Source organism: Setaria viridis, chromosome 5, assembly GCF_005286985.2.
Source record: "Setaria viridis chromosome 5, Setaria_viridis_v4.0, whole genome shotgun sequence".
Classification (NCBI taxonomy): domain Eukaryota; kingdom Viridiplantae; phylum Streptophyta; class Magnoliopsida; order Poales; family Poaceae; genus Setaria; species Setaria viridis.
This window is the reverse complement of record NC_048267.2, coordinates 40,125,275-40,145,323: the sequence shown is the minus strand read 5'-3', so window position 1 is coordinate 40,145,323 and position 20,049 is coordinate 40,125,275. Positions and strand designations below refer to the sequence as shown.

General features: G+C 43.6%; 2 protein-coding genes across 6 annotated transcripts; one reads left to right on the top strand and one right to left on the bottom strand.

Annotated features, from left to right (window-relative positions):
• Positions 1 to 4: 4 nt before the first annotated feature.
• Positions 5 to 523, bottom strand: LOC117854815 (histone H4). The gene has a single exon (XM_034737068.2). It carries the CDS (start codon positions 443 to 445, stop codon positions 134 to 136), a length of 312 nt encoding a protein of 103 aa, XP_034592959.1. The 5' UTR covers positions 446 to 523; the 3' UTR covers positions 5 to 133.
• A 5,416-nt stretch (positions 524 to 5,939) lies between these two features.
• LOC117857816 (protein NETWORKED 2A) lies at positions 5,940 to 14,599 on the top strand. Of its 5 annotated transcripts, XR_011898234.1 has the most exons (5): positions 5,940 to 6,330; positions 6,611 to 8,988; positions 9,788 to 9,833; positions 10,053 to 11,429; positions 11,538 to 11,811. XR_011898234.1 is itself a non-coding variant. In XM_034740689.2 (4 exons), exons 2-4 carry the CDS (start codon positions 13,027 to 13,029, stop codon positions 14,284 to 14,286), a joined length of 1,050 nt encoding a protein of 349 aa, XP_034596580.1. In that variant the 5' UTR covers positions 9,877 to 11,429; positions 11,538 to 13,026; the 3' UTR covers positions 14,287 to 14,599. The 5 variants fall into 5 exon arrangements, 2 of the variants coding, with proteins under 2 accessions (XP_034596577.1, XP_034596580.1); XR_011898235.1 differs by lacking the exon at positions 9,788 to 9,833 and having other exon boundaries at positions 9,834 to 11,429; XR_011898233.1 differs by having other exon boundaries at positions 9,788 to 11,429.
• Positions 14,600 to 20,049: the final 5,450 nt, after the last annotated feature.

The window sequence follows — 20,049 nt, the reverse complement described above, 5'->3', positions numbered from 1 at the left end:
GGAATAATAATTAGCACTACTGATAAGCCTAAGAAACTGAACATGGACCAGAACACCCTCGCCTCCTCCACCGATTTCTTGACCGCGACCCAAGACTTCCGCCACGGCCACCGGGCGGCGGCGGCGGCGCCCCTCAGCCGCCGAATCCGTAGAGGGTGCGGCCCTGGCGCTTGAGCGCGTAGACGACGTCCATGGCGGTGACGGTCTTGCGGCGGGCGTGCTCCGTGTAGGTGACGGCGTCGCGGATGACGTTCTCGAGGAAGATCTTGAGCACGCCGCGGGTCTCCTCGTAGATGAGCCCGGAGATGCGCTTCACGCCGCCCCTCCTCGCCAGCCTCCGGATCGCCGGCTTCGTGATGCCCTGGATATTGTCGCGGAGGACCTTGCGGTGACGCTTCGCGCCGCCCTTGCCCAGACCCTTGCCGCCCTTGCCGCGCCCAGACATGGTCGCCCGCTCGCTCGAACTCGAAGAAGAGGATGGGGGGGATTTGGAGATTTGGGGGTGGGATTTGGGTAGAGATGAGTGCCGTGAGAAGAAGGGGAAAAGGGATATTTAAAGGGCGAGCGGTGGGGTGCGGAGGAAGGCTGCACCGTTCGATGGGCCGGAGACGAACGGGTGAGATTGGGAGCTGGGTACATGCCGCGGATCGCTGACGTGGATGGTGGCGCGGATCCGTGAGTTGGCGGGTGGGGGGGGGGGGGGGGGGGGGGGAGGGGGCGGGGCGGGGCGCGGGGGGTTGTGGTTCTGAATTCGTGGTTTGGGCGCCCAAATTGAATAGTTTTGCGAAAAGTTTTAGCGGGATTGTACAGCAATCGCTCTCTAGCTGGTAGGCACGTGAACATGTGATTCGTTCTGATGGTATTTTAGCCGGGATTATTTTGTTATGAAGGCACTTTTTAGCGGGATGGTTAATTAAATATCCTGCGTGAAGTATACTGCGTATGCTATGTATTCCTGTGGTATTGAAAAAAAATTGTGACGAAACTCTAAACAGGGCGAATGTCTACAGATGGAAACATCTTTCAAGATCTCTATTAAGTTTTATCTTGAACTATCTGTGACAGGTGCTTTTTGTTTATCTCATTTCTTTATCATGAATGGTGCTATTATTTATAGAAATATTGTTTGAAACAATCGTTTTGTGTTTTTCCTTGTGTTTATGTGTAGTTTTAAAGATAGCCTGAAACACGGTGCAAAATGTTTGAAATGTTTAACTGTGATTTGTGTTACATGAGTCGTTTGTAGGGTTAACGAGATTTTTTATAATGTGTCATTGAATATAAAGAGAACAAATTATTTCATGAAAATGCCGATCAGCATATATATGAAATGTTACTTCTCGATGTCAAATTGTAGCAATCTGAGTGAATCAACGTGCACATCCTTTGAAGTTTTCTCGGAGTGAACTAACTTGGCTCTCAGGATCATGCCACACTAGAACAACACTATTGGCCAGTTGCCCTATAAACATCCTTGCACAATATCATCTTCCTACTTCTAGTTAAACTATGACCCCTCCTTGAACTTCTAAGCCCCACATATTGACTTGGGTTTGCTTCGCCACATGCCGATTATGAGCATAGGTCGTAAAAAGTGTTGGCATATGATCCAACTAAAAGTCTTTCTTACTTGGACACTCTCGATAAATGTTATTAGGAAAATATATGTCCAACATTGAAGTTTTAAAATCTTGCTAATGAAAGTGTGGTGGAACATGGGGTCAACCAAGAGTCATATTTTTGTGAGTTTTTGAGAAAGTAACTAACACTGGTAGCAACTGATGTTCCCATTGTTTCCTATTTGCATAGCACATACACTACGCATCCAAATATCATTTTTACAATTTTTTGGAGCTCACGAATCAGACACATTGTAGGATCAAGGATACTGACTAGAGGTGCGAATATGCGGTTTCAACAAATTTGCAGACTAAACAATTCAAGTTAGTAGGAAAAATTATATATGACTACACTAGCAATGTTATGTTATGGTTTGCAACTTAGGGTGATAAGATATAATCCAATCTCTAGTGTTGTAAATTGTTCAAAACAAAATGCATATAAGTAAAATGAATTCAAGAAACAACTGAACACAATGTGTGAATTTTATCCTTGGTATCAACTATCGATGAATCATTTTATCATAACCCCTGATTGAAAAGATCGTGTGATGCCTAGAGGGGGGTGGATAGGCTCGATCTGAACACCTAAAAATTCTTCGCAACGGAATTAAGTACGTTCTGACACTGTGTCAGAACTTTCGACAGGGTCAGAACATCCGGTACAGGGGCGAAACTTCCGACAGAGTAAAAAGTACTCTACGAAATTCAAATTTAAATAGGTTTCAGCAAAATCTATTTGAATCAAAAGTTCAGCAATGATGTATAGAGACTACTGCAGGTGATCTTTATGAGAGAAACTTCATAAGAATATAGATCAGCACAAATCGAGCTCTAGGTCAACAAGAACTTGAAGAACACAACAAGCACACGAGACAAAATATTTGTTTACCGAAGTTCACTTCCACAAAAGGAAGCTACGTCTCCGTTGAGGAGCTCGCAAAGAGCCGAGTCCTCACTAACCCTTTACATCTCTCAATCAACCACAAAGTAGAATTGAGTCACTTACTATGAATCCTTCAATAGGATGGGCAATAAATACTTCCTGGGCGCACCACAAAAAGAGGGCGCTCAAATGGCCGATGTCGAACCGTCTAGAAGCAAGCTTCAAGAGTAACAAACGTGAATTGAAAACCGAAGATGGTTCAAGTGCTGTTGAGATGAACTTGATTGACCTCACACTCAAAGCTAGATTCACACACCTCAAATCCTTCTCTCACCCAAGCTCTAGCTCAAAACTCTCAAAGATTTAACTCAAGGAGGGAATGGAAGGTGTTTACCTTGGGTTAGGTCAGCAACAAATGAAGAAGGGCCTGAGGGGGTATAAATACCCGAGCCTCCAAAACTAGCCATTGATGTGCTGTTAAGTGACCGTCGGAACTTCCGACACCGAGTTAGAACTTCCAACCCTAATTAATAAATCCACTGAGCATCCCCTGTCGGAACTTCCGACTCAGCGTCGGAACTTCCGACTCAGCGTCGGAACTTCTGACACTCACAAAAACTGTGAGAAACTTCATGTGCACGTGGGTGATTAAGATGTCTCTCATAGGTGGTTAGAATCTCAGATGAGCACTTTGACATCTTCAAGTCAACAAGGCGCGTCCCCCTTTATAGTACGGTGTTTCTATGCTCAAATTCAAAATTAGAAAATGATAAATGATCTTCTCTTAAGCTCCAACACTGTTCTTCAACAAATTCGTGGTACTTTCTTTCATCTTTTTATTTTTTTTGCTTTGAGCCTATCAATTTCTCAATAAAATCATTAGTTCCTTAATTATGCATGTCATCAACATCAAAAGCCACTTAGAGGGCCAAGATGCACTTTCACTTATGCATATTGAGGTGGATTTAAAATTCCAACAAATCATGTATGAAGTCATTGCTTGAATTAAGAGGCTTAGATCAAAGAACCTTCCCAAATATTTTATTATACTATAATTGCTCCTCATCGCTTCAGTGATGTAAGCACAACACCTTTCATAACAAACAATCATGTCACATTCATAATCTTTTTGAATTGCTTAATGGTTTGATGGACTCCAAAGCTATCTAGTAGACGACAACCTTCTAAGAGTATTAACCCAATGACACTTGCTCAACAATCATGGGTGCCTTGAATATAATATTTTTTTCACAAAGTGGTATACCAGTTAGAAATTCGAAGAGTCTTGGTTGGCCTACTTGAGAAGTGAGTCAATTAAAATGTTTGGTTAGTCAAGCTTCAGCAAAAACTCTTCTCCCATCTCTCATTAAGGAAAGGAGATGTGTTGCATGGCAATTCATTTTTTTCTCGCTCCAAAGGCCAAAGCAATCGATGAAACACTGCTACAGCTACAGTAGAAACCTGACTCCTTGAAAATTACTTTGATCCAAACAGGGGCACAAATAATAGCAAATAGCCACTCCCTCCCGCCCGGTCCACTATCCGAATTGCAATGGCCCAACTCGGCTTGGATGTGGCAAAGCACATTGAAAAGTGCGGGAGCAAAAAGTGCAAAATGCTCGGTCCCGCTCCTCGCATCGCGGCTATATGTCGCATACGTGACAAAGTAGCCGAGCGTCGCCTTCTGAGCGGCAGCAAGCCTTTCTCGCGTGCATGTTAGTACAACACAGTCTATTATTTGCGTGCATGCATTGGAAGAGGACGGAGATATCAGCGGCATGCATGCATGGCCCCGTGGGCGAGTTAATTTTGTTATTTTATTTTTTGTGCCCATGCACTAGGCATGCTGCATGCATCAGTCAAATGCGTAGAGTGAGTTTCTTTTATTATTTTTTTTTCTGATTGAGTTGGCTTGTTTTATTTTTTTAGGCTGAGTTGCTATTTTTTCCTCTTTGTGTTTGTTCTTTTTTTTCTATATTGCTTTCCATTCACATTTTATTTTTCTTTTCCCTTTTAATTTTCTGTACTTATTGTTTACTTCTTTTCCTTTTTTATTCTAAACCTTACATAAATATTATTTCTTGGATGGTTTCATTTTAGTATCATTTTTCTTTATGTCTTATATAATTAGATGTTAAATAAATAGTTGTTCCCACGGTGATTCAAATCGAAGAATAATTCAATGTGAGATTATTTCTTTATCTTGCTGGTGCCATTTTTTTTTCTATTTGTTTATATATTATTTCTTTATCTTTTACTTCATTTGATATATTATGATTACTTTTCTTGTTTTCTTTGTAGTTTTTGTTTTATTCATGTTTCTTCCATTATTTCTATTTTAACAACATAATATTTTATGGTGTTTATTTACTTTTCTATAAATTATATTATTTGTTCTATATAGACAATATATTCATTTTAAGGTGTGAAAATCTTTTTCCGTGCATTCATATAGTTTTTAGATGGATATGATTATTTCATTAAGTTCATATAATTGTTTTTAAGTGTACACTTTTTTTTATAAATTTATATAATATGTTCTAGGGGTATACATATTTGTTGTGTGATTTGTTCGATGGGTACAATTGTTTTGTTCTGTAAGTTCAATGAATCTGTTCCAGATTTACAATTATTTGTTCTTTGACTTTATAGTTTGTTATATGGATATATATCTTTATTCTATGAGTTTGTACAATTGTTCAATGAGTATAGTTGTTTTGTTCCGTAAATTTATACAATTTGTTCTAGGCATGCAAATATAAAAATTGTTCTATAATGTGGACTTATTTGTTCGCAATACTTAGTTTCTATTTTTGTCCTATAAAAAATGTTTGTAATTTTCAATTGTTTATTTGAAGCATACATTTATTTGTTCGTCGTGTTTAATCTTTTGCTAGTAGAAAATGATCATTTGTTTTCATCATTAAAATATTTGTTTGCATTTGTTAAATTAATTTATTTTTATTAGAATGATTTTAAAAATTCTGCCAAACATAGTCGAGTGTGAACCTATTTTGATAATATTGTCGTATGAAATATTACGGTGCAATCAAAATTAAGTTTGGATCTTGTTTTGTATTGAATGTATAAATCTTTGTTCCGTGAGTTTATATAATTTGTTCGATATGTACAATTATTTTAATCGTTAGATTTGTATAATTTGTTTCAGGTGTATACGCCAACTTATTAAAAAATGGTCATAAAATAATTCATCAAAATATAGTCAAGTGGGATCTTGTTTTAAAAATGTTGTTGTAAAAATCTTCAATCAAAATTTAATTTGGATAATCTAAGTTATGATTTTTTTAATTACAAATTTGCATGCATGTCATCAACTTGTACTTTTCTTGGAGGCATGCAGTTCTTTCTCGGAAGCTCACACGCCGCTGGGTTTTATGGGCTATAATGGCCCACTATCTCCACCATGGTCGCGCGCCATGCGTAGAAGGACAACCTGTGACTTTATCGCCACCGGTGACGCATAACCGCCCACCTCCGCGCGCGGTGGGTAGCCACCCGCGGCGGCTGCCCCGCGACCCCTATCTCGCCATGGCTTTCTCCACAGCCACCGCCTCGCCTCTTCTCGCCCCGGGAGGCCCCCGTCCTGACCCTCCACTCCGTGGCCAGCGCAGCGCAAGTAGCGGTAGACTAGAGGAAGGTTAGGCGGAGAGAAACTAGAGGAAAAGGGGAAGGACGGGATAAGGAGGTGAGGACGGAGGTAGCAGACCGCGATGCTGCGGCGCGCGGCGAGCAACGCCTACTCGTGGTGGTGGGCGAGCCACATCCGCAGCACGCAGTCCAAATGGCTCGACAGCAATCTTCAAGGTAGTAATCTCGCTTGCCACATTGCTTAATCTCCACATAACACACGAACATATCAGAAATCAAGACCTACAATCTTTGGCACAACTGTTAGCGCAGCGATGCATTGGTCGATTTCGTAGTGTTCATTCACTAGTATTGCTTCGTTTGCTTGTGCGACCAATTTTCTCATTATTATCTCTTCAAACATGAAATGTGTGTCCATAAATGATGTGGCATTTCCTATACCGGTGCGCATTACGTTTCTCAAAATTGTTCATGATATCTTTTGCTCTCCTTGCAGATATGGAAACGAGGGTGAAGGCCATGATCAAACTTATAGAAATAGACGCTGATACTTTCGCAAAGAAGGCGGAGCTGTACTTCAAGAACAGGCCTGAGCTGGTAAGCCTTGTTGAGGAGACATATAGATCTTACCAGGCGCTCGCCGATCGATGCGATCGGATTTCGGGGGAGCTCCACAAGTCAAATCACACCATAGCAACCGCGTTCCCGGAGCAAGTCCAACTGTCACTGCAAAACGACAATGGCGACGGATTCCCGAAAGGCATCACAGGGATCAATATCAGCAGAGGAACTAGCCCAGCTCCAAAGAGGGCACAGACACATAGAAGGATTAGCTCTCAGATGAGCAAAGACAAGGCACAAGAAGCGATTGAGAGGCTGCAGAAGGAAATTTTGGTGTTGCAGACTGAGAAAGAGTTCTTTAAGAGCTCTTATGAATCTTCACTAAATAAGTACTTGGATATTGAAAGAAGGGCATCAGAGATGCAAGAGGAGGTCTGGAGCTTGCAAGAGACTTTTAGTACCAGTGCAGTTATTGAAGACAATGAAGCTCGAGCTTTGATGGCTGCACGGGCCCTTATTTCATGTGAGGATACACTGGTTAACTTGCAAGGTCAGCAAAAGCGATCATCTCAACAGGCAAGAACAGAGTTTGAACGAGTCATAGATGCAAAAAAGAAGCTAAAATCTTTCAAGAGTGAATGTGGGCACCCTGATACTCAAAAGGAGCTAAGTGATCATCAATATGTAGTGACCAGCTCTCTTCATCCATCGACAGAGGATAATGATCCTATTCTGCAAGACCACAGGCTTGACCTGCAGGAGATAAGCCAAAAGGTCAAACGGCAGTTTGAGTCGTGCTCAGAGGCATCTGTAGTGCATCTAGCAGGAAATATTGATGAATTCGTGGATAAGGTGATTGCGCTGGAAATTGCAGCTTCGTCACAGAATGCTCAGATCAATAGAATGAGAGCTGAGGCAGATGAGCTGCATAAGCGCCTGGATAGTTTGGAGGAAGAGAAGGCAGCTTTAGTTGGGGATTCCAGCAAGTTGTCTGAGAGGTTGAAGCAAGTTGAGGAGGTGCTGCAAACAATTCAGCGCATTGAGAAGTCTGTGCACAGTGAAAACAGAAATATTCACAAACAGTTAACTGAAGCATGCTGCAGTCTTACTAATTTTGTGGAGAAGTTGGATACTCCTTTGAGCGAAGAAATACTAGATTCACCTGAAGAGTCTAAAGGAGTTTCTTCTGAAGAAGATGCAGATAAGCCCGGCACACTCTCCGAGTCACTTCAAGCTGATTCAGGAACTGCAGGTAAATCGATGGATGAAGAATCATTGGACTCGTTCGATATCTCTAGTGAGACACATGAAGAAGAGGCAGATGACACCTTAGGGTGGCAGCAACTAGTTTTGAATGGGTTAGAGGGCAAGGATAAAATCCTCCTAAAAGATTATGCATCCATCCTTCAAAACTACAAAGATACAAAGAAGCAGCTTTCAGAAATTGAGAAGAAAAATCGAGAATATCATCTTGAGGCTATGTCAGAAATGAAGGAGTTGAAGAGTGCCAACACAACAAAAGATGAAGAGATTCGTTCTCTTAGGCGAATGTTGAGCTCTTTACAGGCCAAGCTCAACACTTCTCCACTTCAGTCTGCTGAGAAGTCCGAAGGATCATCCAAAGCAAACACTGATCCTAGTCTTGGAGACAGAGAGTTTGCTGCGATAGAAGAATACATGAAGCATTGCCAAGATGAAGAACCACATGTTTCTTCGTTAGAAGAAAAATTCAGAGAAGAAATTAGCAGAGTATTGGAGGAAAGCTTGGACTTCTGGTTGAGGTTCAGTACGTCGTATCGATATATCCAGAAATTCCAAAAAACATTTGATAAAGCGAAAGCTGAACTGGATAGACTTACTGATGCAAAAGCTCAGGAGGGCGTAGACTCTGGTTCTGCTAGTCAGTCTGCTAGAAAACAAGAGTCAGCTGCACTTGAAAAGACATTCCGCGACTTAAGTACTGATTTACAAGTTTGGTTGGAGAAGAATGTGCTGTTACAGGAGGAGCTAGAGAGTAGATTCTCTTTGCTCTGCAGCATACAAGAGGAGATATCAAAGATAACAACGTTGGATCAAACCAGTGAAGCTCACTTTACTCCTTTCCAGGCTGCAAAGTTCCAAGGTGAGGTGAGTAATATGAAGCAAGAAAATAACAAGGTCACCAAAGAGCTACAAGCTGGGCTTGACCATGTAAGGGGCCTCCAAGTGGAGATTGGGAGGGCTATTTTGAAGCTCAGAGACAATGTTGAACTATCCATTGGGAGAAGCAACCGAGCACAACAGAACTTCAGATCACTGTCAGTGAAGGCTGGGGTACCACTACGAACTTTCTTATTTGGTTCTAAGCCGAAAAAACCATCATTATTTTCATGTATGCCTGCGATGCCGAAGCCGGTTTCTGACATGAGGCCAGGGCTTTTTAGATAAGACTGGTTAGATTGTCAGCTTTTTTTCTTCTTTTGTTTGATACTAGTGATCTTCTCAGTAAACATGCTAGTTATGATTGAATGTTGTGTCTTTGTAGGTTCTAAGACTGTAGAGGATCGTGTAATCAAGTTTTTTTTTACTTTCTTTAACTTGTTCATTGATGTGTGATGTGTACATCCTTATACTGAAGGAATCTGACATGCAAATGTATTAATGCTACACTCACTTATTATGCCTTTATTGTGACTTTTGGGTGGGATGATGTTGAAATGTGTTCAGTTCAAAACTTGATTTGTTAAATCTAACATCGCATTGTTATTTGCCTACCCACTAGAAAAAGTAGTGGTGCAACTATTTACAAGTTGACCATCATCTTTTAGGAACTTCAGTCTTGTTAGTGCATTGTACTGGCTTATCAATGAAATATTGCTACCAGTGTCTTCCTTTTCCATCGTCAGGTTCTTTAGATAATAGTAGTTATCATGGATGGAATACACGCCTCCTCTATATGTTGTAAAACTATATGTTGGTAAATGAGAAATAGGCTATGCATGTAGTCAAATCAGATGCGAAGTGTTACTCTTTCATAACAAATTAACAACACTCAGAGCTGTTAGTCTGAAGCTACACATAACATTCTTGTCATTTCTGATGGTGACATCATCATTATCCGTTGCCTTTCCAGGCAGTATTTTGGAGAAGCATCATGATCCCATCGATTTTGCTTTCAGGTGACAATCTCATTCTTCATGAAGGTGCATCAATAAAGTAGCAATGTTGGAGATAAGTGTGTGAAAGCTTCATCTTGTTTTGTTGATGTCTAGTTCAAACTTAATTAGCTTGCATGATGACATCATTAAAAGAAGTTGTGTTTCTTCTGCAACTGAAATGGCACTACTACGTGTTTCTGTTTCTTGTATTACTTTCTTTCTAATTTATCATTTTTGTAGGCTTTTCTGTTTCACTGAGAAAGTAAGGAAGAAAGGGATGGCTGATGCTATCATCTAAGTAATATTAACCTGGCTGAGATGAGTTTGGTAAGTTCCTTTTTTTTCTGAAAAGAAAAGGTAAGTTCATTTGTGATACATTGGGATTTTTTTTTGATACAAGATTAATTGCCATCCAACTTCGATGTGTAACCTTCAGAAAATAACAGTTAGTCGGACAGTCCATAATGTGTCACTGATATAATGGTCCAGAAGTTTTAAGTTTATGCATTAATCGTATTGATTCACTACCTTAAATGTATATTCCAGTAATCCTTCCATTAAAATGGGAAAAGAGAAAATATCAAAGTAAGACCTGCTCTGCATCAGAATTTGCATTGTCAAATTTCCATTTGCATGAATAATTGAATATGCCATTCCAAAAGGATAAAAGTTATCAAACTATTAAGTTCAGCCGTTGGGGAAAGCATCTCAAATGTTCAATCTTAATGGATAATGTGCTTAGCAATGTAAGCCTTTTTTAATAGCAGGTAGGGATGTAGGTGGGCACCCAAAACCTAAATTAATTGCATTGACTTGTAATTCTAGTTCATTTATCTCCCCTAAATTAATTACATGGCATGCCGTTGTAGTTAATTTAACCAATTTCTGGTTGACCCAATGACCCAGAAGAAATGGAACTTGCATCCCCAATAGCTGGACGTATTTGGTTAGATTATGCATTTTAAACCATATCTGAACATGTTGGTATTAGTAAATCCAATGAATGGTAGAGAAACTTGGAGCATGATGAGATGGCATGTTATATAGAGATAATTAGCAGTAAATCAGGGGGAAATGCAGTTAAGCTGGACCAGTAAAAAAGTACTCCTCTACGCGAGCAATTACATAGAGTGACAGCTTACTGTGAAAATGGAGAAAAAGAATGTATACAGAGGACCCATCATACGTACTGCTGCAGTGCTGCCCCATGCACATGTTGCCTCATGAGGAAACACTCAAGTTATTTCCTCATCTTAACATGCATGCTCAATGTTTTCTTCTGCTTCAAAAGGTAAGTGGTGAGGTATCTCCTTTTTTTTTTTCGGGTCCAATGCAAACTGTAACATTGAGCCCTACAAGATCTTTGACAACGACGCATATCTTTCATATCAAACTGTCTTGGAATAATTCAGGAAAGCATATCTCGTTCGTCTAACCAGCTCTATGTCTTATGGGGCTACATAGACCTTTGGACCTTTGTTCTGCAGTACCACCGGGACCTTACTGTGCTGAATGAAGATAAGGGGCTGCTTGGCAAAGCACGAGCTGCTTCCGAGTTAAGCTTAGCCGAATCAAAATTGAAGGTTGGTCCAAGCTGCATATCTCTGTCTAACTACAGTAAGTATTCTACACCTTTCCTTGCATGCTGCATTTAGGGTTGGCACTCCTGTATTCAGTGTGCATCTGATTGGCATATCGACAATTGAAGATTTGAAGTCAACACAGGTACTGGGAAGAGTGGATTGTTGCCTGTGCAAGTCAATGGCTACAACAGTTCTTCGTTTGACATGTGCCGTCAAAAGTTTGTCAAGTGGCATTACATAATTGGGTAATTACTTCTTTTTCTCCATGAGTTCATCGGAAGGTTGCTGGCTTGCTAGAGTTGCATTCTCAAATCTGATTGTCAAAGACCACCTTATTCATATTAACTGCAGTGAAAACAAAAATACTGTGAACGTAATTTCAGACGGTCAGCAGATGCAAAAATATCTTTCACTAAGCCGACGCTCAGTACTCTATCAGACCCATTTTATATGGAAAGGGGCACTGGCATCAAGTTTCTTGTGTTTGTTAATCGACGTATACTTAGTTGGAGCATATTCGCTAGCTGTGACACCTATGTTCATTCCTCTAATTGTTAACTTCAGAATGTCCCTTTTTTATCAAAGGGCTAGAATATGTCTCACTTTTATTTTGAAGGAAAAGCATCTTGCTTCCAATAGCACCTTAAATTCATATATAGAAGGACAAAACAACTTGTCTAGGAACTATTGCCCTATGCCTCATAATGCAGCAGTAGAAGACTGCGTTTGATGCTCTTCACTCCAGTAGACTCTAGAAAATCTTATAATGGTCAAATTGCAAATGACGTGAACTACTTACATGAAAAATAACTCTCAAAACATGAGAATAAAGTTAAAAAGTTTGACCACCGGTAAAACTGTCGCTCGCCACATTTAGAAAAAATGTTGAGATTTAATGTTCCATATCATCCCTGTTGTCCTTAGCATACATGGACGGCTCTGCATCTTCGACATGGGTTACTAAACATGGATAAATGATATCCTCGTCTTTCTGTTGCATTACTATATATATACAATGTCTCATGTTAAGAGATCGGATGGTTCAGATCGCTCCACGATGCTTCACACACTGCACATAATGTGTTTGGCTTGTGACCCTAAGTATGTTCTGGCACCGTAGATCAATTTTAGCCACTATTTTGGTTTAATTTGGTACTTTGGTGCCAAAATTTGGCCGAGTAGCCATTCTCTTTGAACACCCTAGTTTATTTCAGTGGCTAAAGCTGGGCTAAACCAATTTGGTGATCAAAATTTGGCCATGAAAAAAAAATCTGGTTTGGCTAGCAAGTGGCCATTTTAGTTGCAAAGCAAACGCACCCAATATCTAGATCATAGTTCCTACCTTGAAATGGTACGTACAATGTACCACTATTGAGGATTGATCTGACAGCAGAGACACATTCCCAGGAGCAGTACAATTATACTGCTGCCACAGAATCTGATAAGATTTTTAGATTTAGAAGCGACCCCGCCACCTTTCAGCGCACAGCGCCCTGCACTACCAGCAGAATACACGGCAAGGCTCCCACTTCTTATAGCGCACCCCGACCTCCCAAACCACCCCCAAACCACAGTTCGCGCAAAGTCCCAAGGCTTTTTTTCTCTCACACGTCCAAAGGCAAAGCAAAGCCATGTCCCGTAACGCCTCCTCCCCCTCGTCGGCGCCGTCCTATAGCGACGCCGCCCTCATGCACCATCAGCACGCGGCGAGCTTCTCCGCCGCGCTGTCCGTCACCGTCCCGGCGCAGATCCCTCGCGGCGCCGCGGCGGGGTACCTCGACGGCAATGTTGGCGCGTTCTCGTCGCCGCCGACGTCGTCCTGCTACTCCTCGTCGTCGCTGCCGTCGTCGTACTACAACAGCATACAGAGGAGCATCAGCTCCCACTCGCTGCCGGTGCACCTCCAGCTGGCCGACGTGTCCTTCGGCGCCGGCGGTGGCAGCAATGGCTTCCTGTCGCCGTCCTCCCCGTCCCCGCACCAGCTGCCGCTCCCACCGCTCTCCTCCTCCCCTTCCTCTTCCTCCGGCGACCTCTTCGAGTTCACCTCGTCGTGCCCCGTCCGCCGCGTCTTCAGCACCGGCGATCTCCAGGTAACCGACACGTAAAACTACCACAACTAACCTTGGGCGGCGCACAATTCAGAGCTGCATATACACATGGGAGGAATCACAAAACTGAACTAACTCTGCTGCGCTGACAATGAAACAGGGGATGAACGGGTCGTCGCCGCCACGGCCGGTGCCGTCGGGAGACGGCTGCGGCCAAGAAGGAGGCGGTCCGTTCTCGCAGAAGGTCGGGCGCTACAGCGCCGAGGAGAGGAAAGAGCGGATCGAGCGCTACCGCGTGAAACGGCATCAGAGGAACTTCAACAAGAAGATCACTGTAATCGATCGCATCTCACCTGCAAATGCTTTGCTCTCCTTACCGTTCGCGTTAGCTAACGTCTGGTCACGCTCTGGTTGTGGTTTCTCCAGTACGCGTGCAGGAAGACGCTGGCGGACAGCCGGCCGCGTGTGAAGGGCCGGTTCGCACGGAACGGCGAGGCCGAGGCGGAGGCCGACGAGCGCGAGGCGTCCGACATCAGCTACGAGTACTGCTGCAGCCACAACGAACTCAGCAACGGCAGCAGCAACGCCCACGGCGGCGGCGGCGGCAGCTGCTACGACGGCGGCAGTCACTACAGGATGGACGGCCTCGGCAGCAACATCGCCGTCGTCTCGGCGTTCAACGGCGCCAGCGACAATGGCGAGTGGTGGTGGCGGGCGCCGGGCGCCGCCGCGGCGGCGGCCGACGAGGTGCAGCGGCTGCAGCGTCAGGTCGGCGGCTTCGACGACGAGGACGAGCTCTGGGCAACCCTCGGCGACATGCTGTCGGTGAACCTGGCCTCGTAGGAAGCAGGCCAGGGTCACCCAGTCACTAGTAGCCAGGCAGCCCGCCAGGCCGTTGGTGGCCGGTGGGGTCCGGCGCGCGCGCGAGCACCAGGGGGCGGGTGAGAGGTCGGGTCGGGGGGTGGCGTCGTTGACCCTCGTTCCCTTGTGTATGCAGTATGCATGATTGATTGCCTTGTAACTTTTTAGCCAGAAACATCATGAAGCAAACGAAAAAAAGTTCAGAACGACCTCCTTCCAGTCTCACGTGAGACTGACAACAACTCGCACGCGCTCCGTGATTTCCGAGTTACTTCCGCAAAGCAGCTCGAATCAGCCTGAATTTTTTTTGAAAGCTGAATTAGCCTGAATTAACTCTCGATGCTCTTTTGCACCCTGCAAAGTGCCAGGAGCTAACAAGCTTCCGTGACCAGTTCGTTTTTGCTTGTCTTTCTCGCTCGCGCCCAACTAATCGGCACGTAGTTTTCTTCTTGCCTGTGCACTGGCACTACACTGCACTCTATGGTTATGGCAGTCACCCGTCAGTGACACGACGTGACAAGTCATCTCATGGCAGTGTCAGTGTGATTGCTCACTGGCCTACCTCCTCCCAAACCAAACCCGTGTGGGCTGCGACTTCTCCCGTTGTTACGGGAGATCGACGGCATCGGCAGGTGGCAATGGAGGCGGGCCAGTCAAAGAGGGGGTGGAGATCACTGTCGGGGGCGGCGTGAGCGCCGGGCGAGGCGTCCGTGACGCGCAACCATCTCGTCTACCTTTTGGAGGGGTTCGATCACTTCAATGGCCGCCGTCTCGAGGATGTTCGATCGATCCCATTGGCCTGCCCGCGCACACGTGATCGGCAGCTCGGGTTCACTGAGAGAGAGTCGCCGCGAGATGGGATAGCTGTTCGGCAATGGTCATGTCAGCAACTCTGCAAGTCAGCATAGGTTTTGGGTTGGTCCAATAATTTGCGTGTTTTTAACGATGTGCCATCTGAAAAAGAAAACTCGCGAACAATCCTATCCAACGCGTCTTGCCAGTTGAAATACAGGTATCGTAGTCAGTCGGCAGTACCGAGATACGCGGCCTGCTTGCTTGAGGATGACACCCCCTGATTCTAGCATTTTTAGTCCTTTGTTATGTCCCTATAAGGCAATGGGAAGCATATATGTGAAAAAGAAAGGACATGGTACATCAGTATTTTCAGTCAAGATAAGCTGAAAGGTTATCGCAAACAGATTGCTCCGCAAGGAAAAATTCGATTCCCTGGGGGGAGCTGAGAAATGCAATTAATATCTACTAGTAGTAATGCTTTTGACCACCCAATGCAGAGGCATCGCCAAAATTTTATCGTCATGGAATAAATAAAGCGGCAACCTACCAATTGCGCCTCCGCTCCAGATGTAGCACGACAAAGAAATGTAAAGGGACATTCAGGCAGGCGGGGAAGACAAGGGCAGGCACCCAACCCGGGGGGGGCGGGGGGGCGCGGCGGGGGCAAGAATTCAGTTCCCAATCCTTGCCGATATCTCGAGTATATTTTCGCAAGCGTGATCTTGGGAATCATGCATCCAACTATCCGAGAGTTAGAAGAATGGGGGAGATAAACTTTTAGGCGATCGCAACGGGCACGATCATCCATCCAGGACAGTGAGCGAGGACAGGATACCGTAAAGATGAGTCAAAAGAGAATAAGAACCCCCAAGCAAGTGTTTACGTTTTAATTTGCGCCCCTCAATGATTAGAATTCAGAAGAGCAATGGAGAAGCCTGTCCATGCTTTCCAGGAGAGAGAGGTGCTAATACAACTGTGCAAGATGCAGCAGGCAGATTAAAGAGGCCAATTATGTTAACGGCTGTTGCTCTTAATTTGCAGAAGGCTAGCTATCTGCCTCTAGCTCCCAGTTGCATTCCAATGATGACAAAACCGTCAATTTCTGACTGTGAAAAGGGGAGGTTAGTTTTGACAGGTTATTTGCTAATAATTACAGCCAGTCAAAAAGGTAAAACAAGTCCAAGACAAACTCAACGGCATCGCGTATATGCGGCATGTGATGACGGGATACAGCATTAACCTGCAGGAACTCAATTCAGGCTCTAATTAGTGCATGTCATTGCTTAATATACTTTTGCATGTGTGACATTGGGGTTCATGTGATCAGTTGCTTGGATAATTACATCATGACAGTGACTAATGCGTCTTTAGTTTGCACTTGCAGGTCTCTGTCGATCGACTGTTTCCCTACTGCTAGTGCTATAATAATTAACCTACTGATCTTTTTCTAGCATAAGACATTCTGAAACTCTACATCACATGAAGGCCATTACAAGCGCAGTTTCTTTCGGCCGACGAGTAAGTTTCCAAGGGGAGATGTTTTTCAAATGCTCCATTCGTAGGGTAGGAATTGGGAAAAGGGATCAGTGTTGAGCTAGGACGAAGAGAGCCCTATAATTAAGGGCGCACTAATTCCCCCACTCGGCCACTCTGGGTCAGTATTTTAGAGCAAGCAGCGGACTGCATCTTTCTCGCTGCTGTCTCTTTGGAATTTCTAGCTTTGGCCAAGGCTATCTCATCTCTCTTCCTTTCCTTCGTCTCCCTAGAGGCTGGGAGTATGGCTGCCGATTCTTTGTCGGCCGGTAACCGGAGTACTTTGCGCAGATAATCTTTGTTAACCAGCTATGATTTCGTTGTAATCAGTACTGCCTTTGTTCATGAATTCTTGTTTTGATGCTAAAGTTCATGGACGTGCAAATGCTGCTGCTGAAAATGCTATATACTGATCTACCACTGAAGAATATAGGTAAAACGCCGCCTTCTGCAGCTGCTAGCTAACTGAGCCTTTTTCAGGCAACGCCGCGCGACAGTTGATGTTGGCTAATAACGCGCTAATCTTTCAGGTAGACTAGTAGCTGCATATAGCTCCATGATGATGAGAACTGGGGACAGAATGTGACATGCAATTGTGTTAGTGCAATGCATATTAATTTTATATTGGTGAGTAGCATTCAAAAAATAATCTACAGTCAACATATTAAACATTTAGAATTAGGAGCACCAATCCTACCACTTTCTCAAGTGGAGGAAGAAGCAAAAGGGAATCATGTGAGGTGTTGCATTCCCTCTCTATATGTATATATTATGTGAATTACTTATACAAGAAGTGAAGGCCCAAGAATCAAATGATGACCTTGCTTTTGTGGATAAATCAATCATAAGCGAAACACATGGTATGAACATCGATCAGAAAGTGCACACTTGGATGCTATTGTTGACCCTAGTAAGAAACATAGGGGAATAGCCCACCGCAACCCTTCACCCAATTAGCAACCTCTTACTTGGGGGTTAGAGCAAAACAAAAAATGCGTGATCTTTTTGCGCACTCAGAGGGATCCTGCATGGGAAAGTAATATTAATCTAATGATGGAATCGACATTAAGGACACAGAATGCAAGAATAAGGTCAAAAGGTTTTACAGAATTCCATAGAAAGGGGGGAGGTCACTGTAAAAAAGATGGAATCAGAGCAATGTCGGAACATTATTTACTAATGCTGCGTGACCAACTGCTACGTAATATCCTCTTGAAAAATGCTATAGAGTGTCCTTTTTTTATAACAATCAACATAAATGTTGTAAATTGTTCAAAGATGCTTAAACTAAGGCCTGGTTTGGTTCCTTTGCTTATTTTTAGCACCTGTGTTTAGATACTAATTAGAAGTATTAAACGTGGACTATTTACAAAACCCATTACATAAGTGGAGGCTAAACGGCGAGACGAATCTATTAAGCCTAATTAGTCCATGATTTGACAATGTGTTGCTACAGTAAATATTTGCTAATGATAGATTAATTAGGCTTAATAGATTCGTCTCGCCGTTTAGCCTCCACTTGTTTAATGAGTTTTGTAAATAGTCTACGTTTAATACTCCTAATTAGTATCTAAACATTTGATGTGACACGTGCTAAAAATAAGCAAAAGTAACCAAACGGGTCCTAAGCCACTGGTTCCTTGCCACTTGCTTACTGTACTTAACAACACGTGAGTAGTATAAGGCTAATAGCTTAAGCATTTTTGAACAATGCACGCCTGATAGCAACTAGAGGTGAAAATAGTAAGAATTTCTGTTGTGGATATCAAATAATGTTTGCGGATTAAGCTTCCCAAGTGCACAGTGCGTTGCCGCTATGTTACCATGCATGTTCCCTAATTCGCGATGTGTCTTCTCTTCCACATCGTTGCATCCCACAGCATAAGACCAACACGAACACTAGGTACGCAAAGTACCACACGGTGCAAAATCTCACCAGCCTCATTGGCTTCGTTGCCATCTGTGCCACACGGCCTACATCTGTTGCCCTGTTGAGCACAACATTAGCTGCAACGGCCTTCCTCTTCTCAAGCAGGAGCCTCCGTTTCTCAAGGGCTTTTGTACGCGAAGAAGCGCCAGGGGAGCGTTCAAGGGACCACGAATCCAGAACCCGACCGGTTTCACCATAGGCCTGAAGCAGTACAAGGCACAAGCCGCGCTCGATACGGTGCGCCTTGTATCTCCGGAGTGCGGCGTTGATGGCTTCAAAGTGTGCCGTGATGCGGGGTAGGTGCTGCTTGTAGACATCCCACTCGCGTATTCCTTCGACGCTGTAGTATTCCGCCTCGATGATCCACATCATCTCTGTGCGGAGGATCAACTCGCCACCCAACGAGGATGGCTTGATCATCTCACGACCTCCAGCATAGGGGCTAGGGCCTGATGCCAAACTCGTCGCGGCGGGCGAACTTGAACCCCTTCCTCCAAGTCTTGAATCCTCTTGCCATTTTATTTTGCTGCTACTGATGTGGTGCTCTAGATAAGACCAGACCATACATTCACGTCATTTTCTTAATATAAGCACACATTTTATTTAGATTAGTCCCCGAAGCACTCTTTTTTTTTTTGAATCGGGTGCAAAGGAAGGATAAGATAGTTTTAGCAAACAAACAAAAGCACTACAACTTTAATGGGCTACACGCAAGTGAGCATGCACAAGCGAATTTGAAAGAGCAAGCTAGTTTGGAAAAAAAAAATCTCCTTACGGCCTGCGTGCATCACGCGAGCAAATTTAAATTTATGTAAGGTAACTGCAAATCTGCGGTTAACAAGAATTCAGGATTAGGAGACACTATCCGCCTTGGTGCAGATAGGTCGATGGCTTGTAATTGTTGGTGTGTGTATCTGTAAGGTAGATGTAATAGGGGGACCCTAAAGTGTGAAATAGCAAGAATAAATAGATAGAAGCATAGAAGGATCGAGAGAGAGAGAGAGAGTAAATGATCCATTCAGGGTTCCCAAAATTCTATATTGTTCATCCACTTCTCTTCCTTACTCTAGATCCAAAATTCCTATTAAATCCATCAATTAATTTTCAATAGTAATTTATGTAAGGTAACTGTGAGCTATGTTGAAACTCAGTTGGTAAAAAAGTGTACCGGTAGATTGAGCTATCACGCATGCGTACCTGGTTACCTGCAGGCTGCAGCTCGTGAACTTCTCACCAGGTAACGCCGACGCTAGCAGAGATGCATCTCTTGTGTTACGGCGGTGATCAGTCAAGTTCGTGTTCACCCGCACATCGTTTGTATTTAATCCTTTATTATGAGCTCGGTCCAATCCGAGTCGGACATGCCATGTGCAGTCTTCTATGTTCGAGCGCTTGAACAAGATTTTGGGTTGCGCCTTTGGGGCCCAAGTTTTCTTTTCCGCACAGGCCGTCGCAGCATCCCATATCCAAGGAGAATCGTGGGGCCA

What these genes read in the sequence shown, in the direction of transcription:
- LOC117854815 (XM_034737068.2), bottom strand. Translation starts at nt 445, where the DNA reads ATGTCTGGGCGCGGCAAGGGCGGCAAGGGTCTGGGCAAGGGCGGCGCG.
- LOC117857816 (XM_034740686.2), top strand. Translation starts at nt 6,237, where the DNA reads ATGCTGCGGCGCGCGGCGAGCAACGCCTACTCGTGGTGGTGGGCGAGC. An exon ending in GCTCGACAGCAATCTTCAAG is followed by an intron (nt 6,331 to 6,610) that starts GTAGTAATCTCG and finishes CTCTCCTTGCAG; the next exon opens with ATATGGAAACGAGGGTGAAG.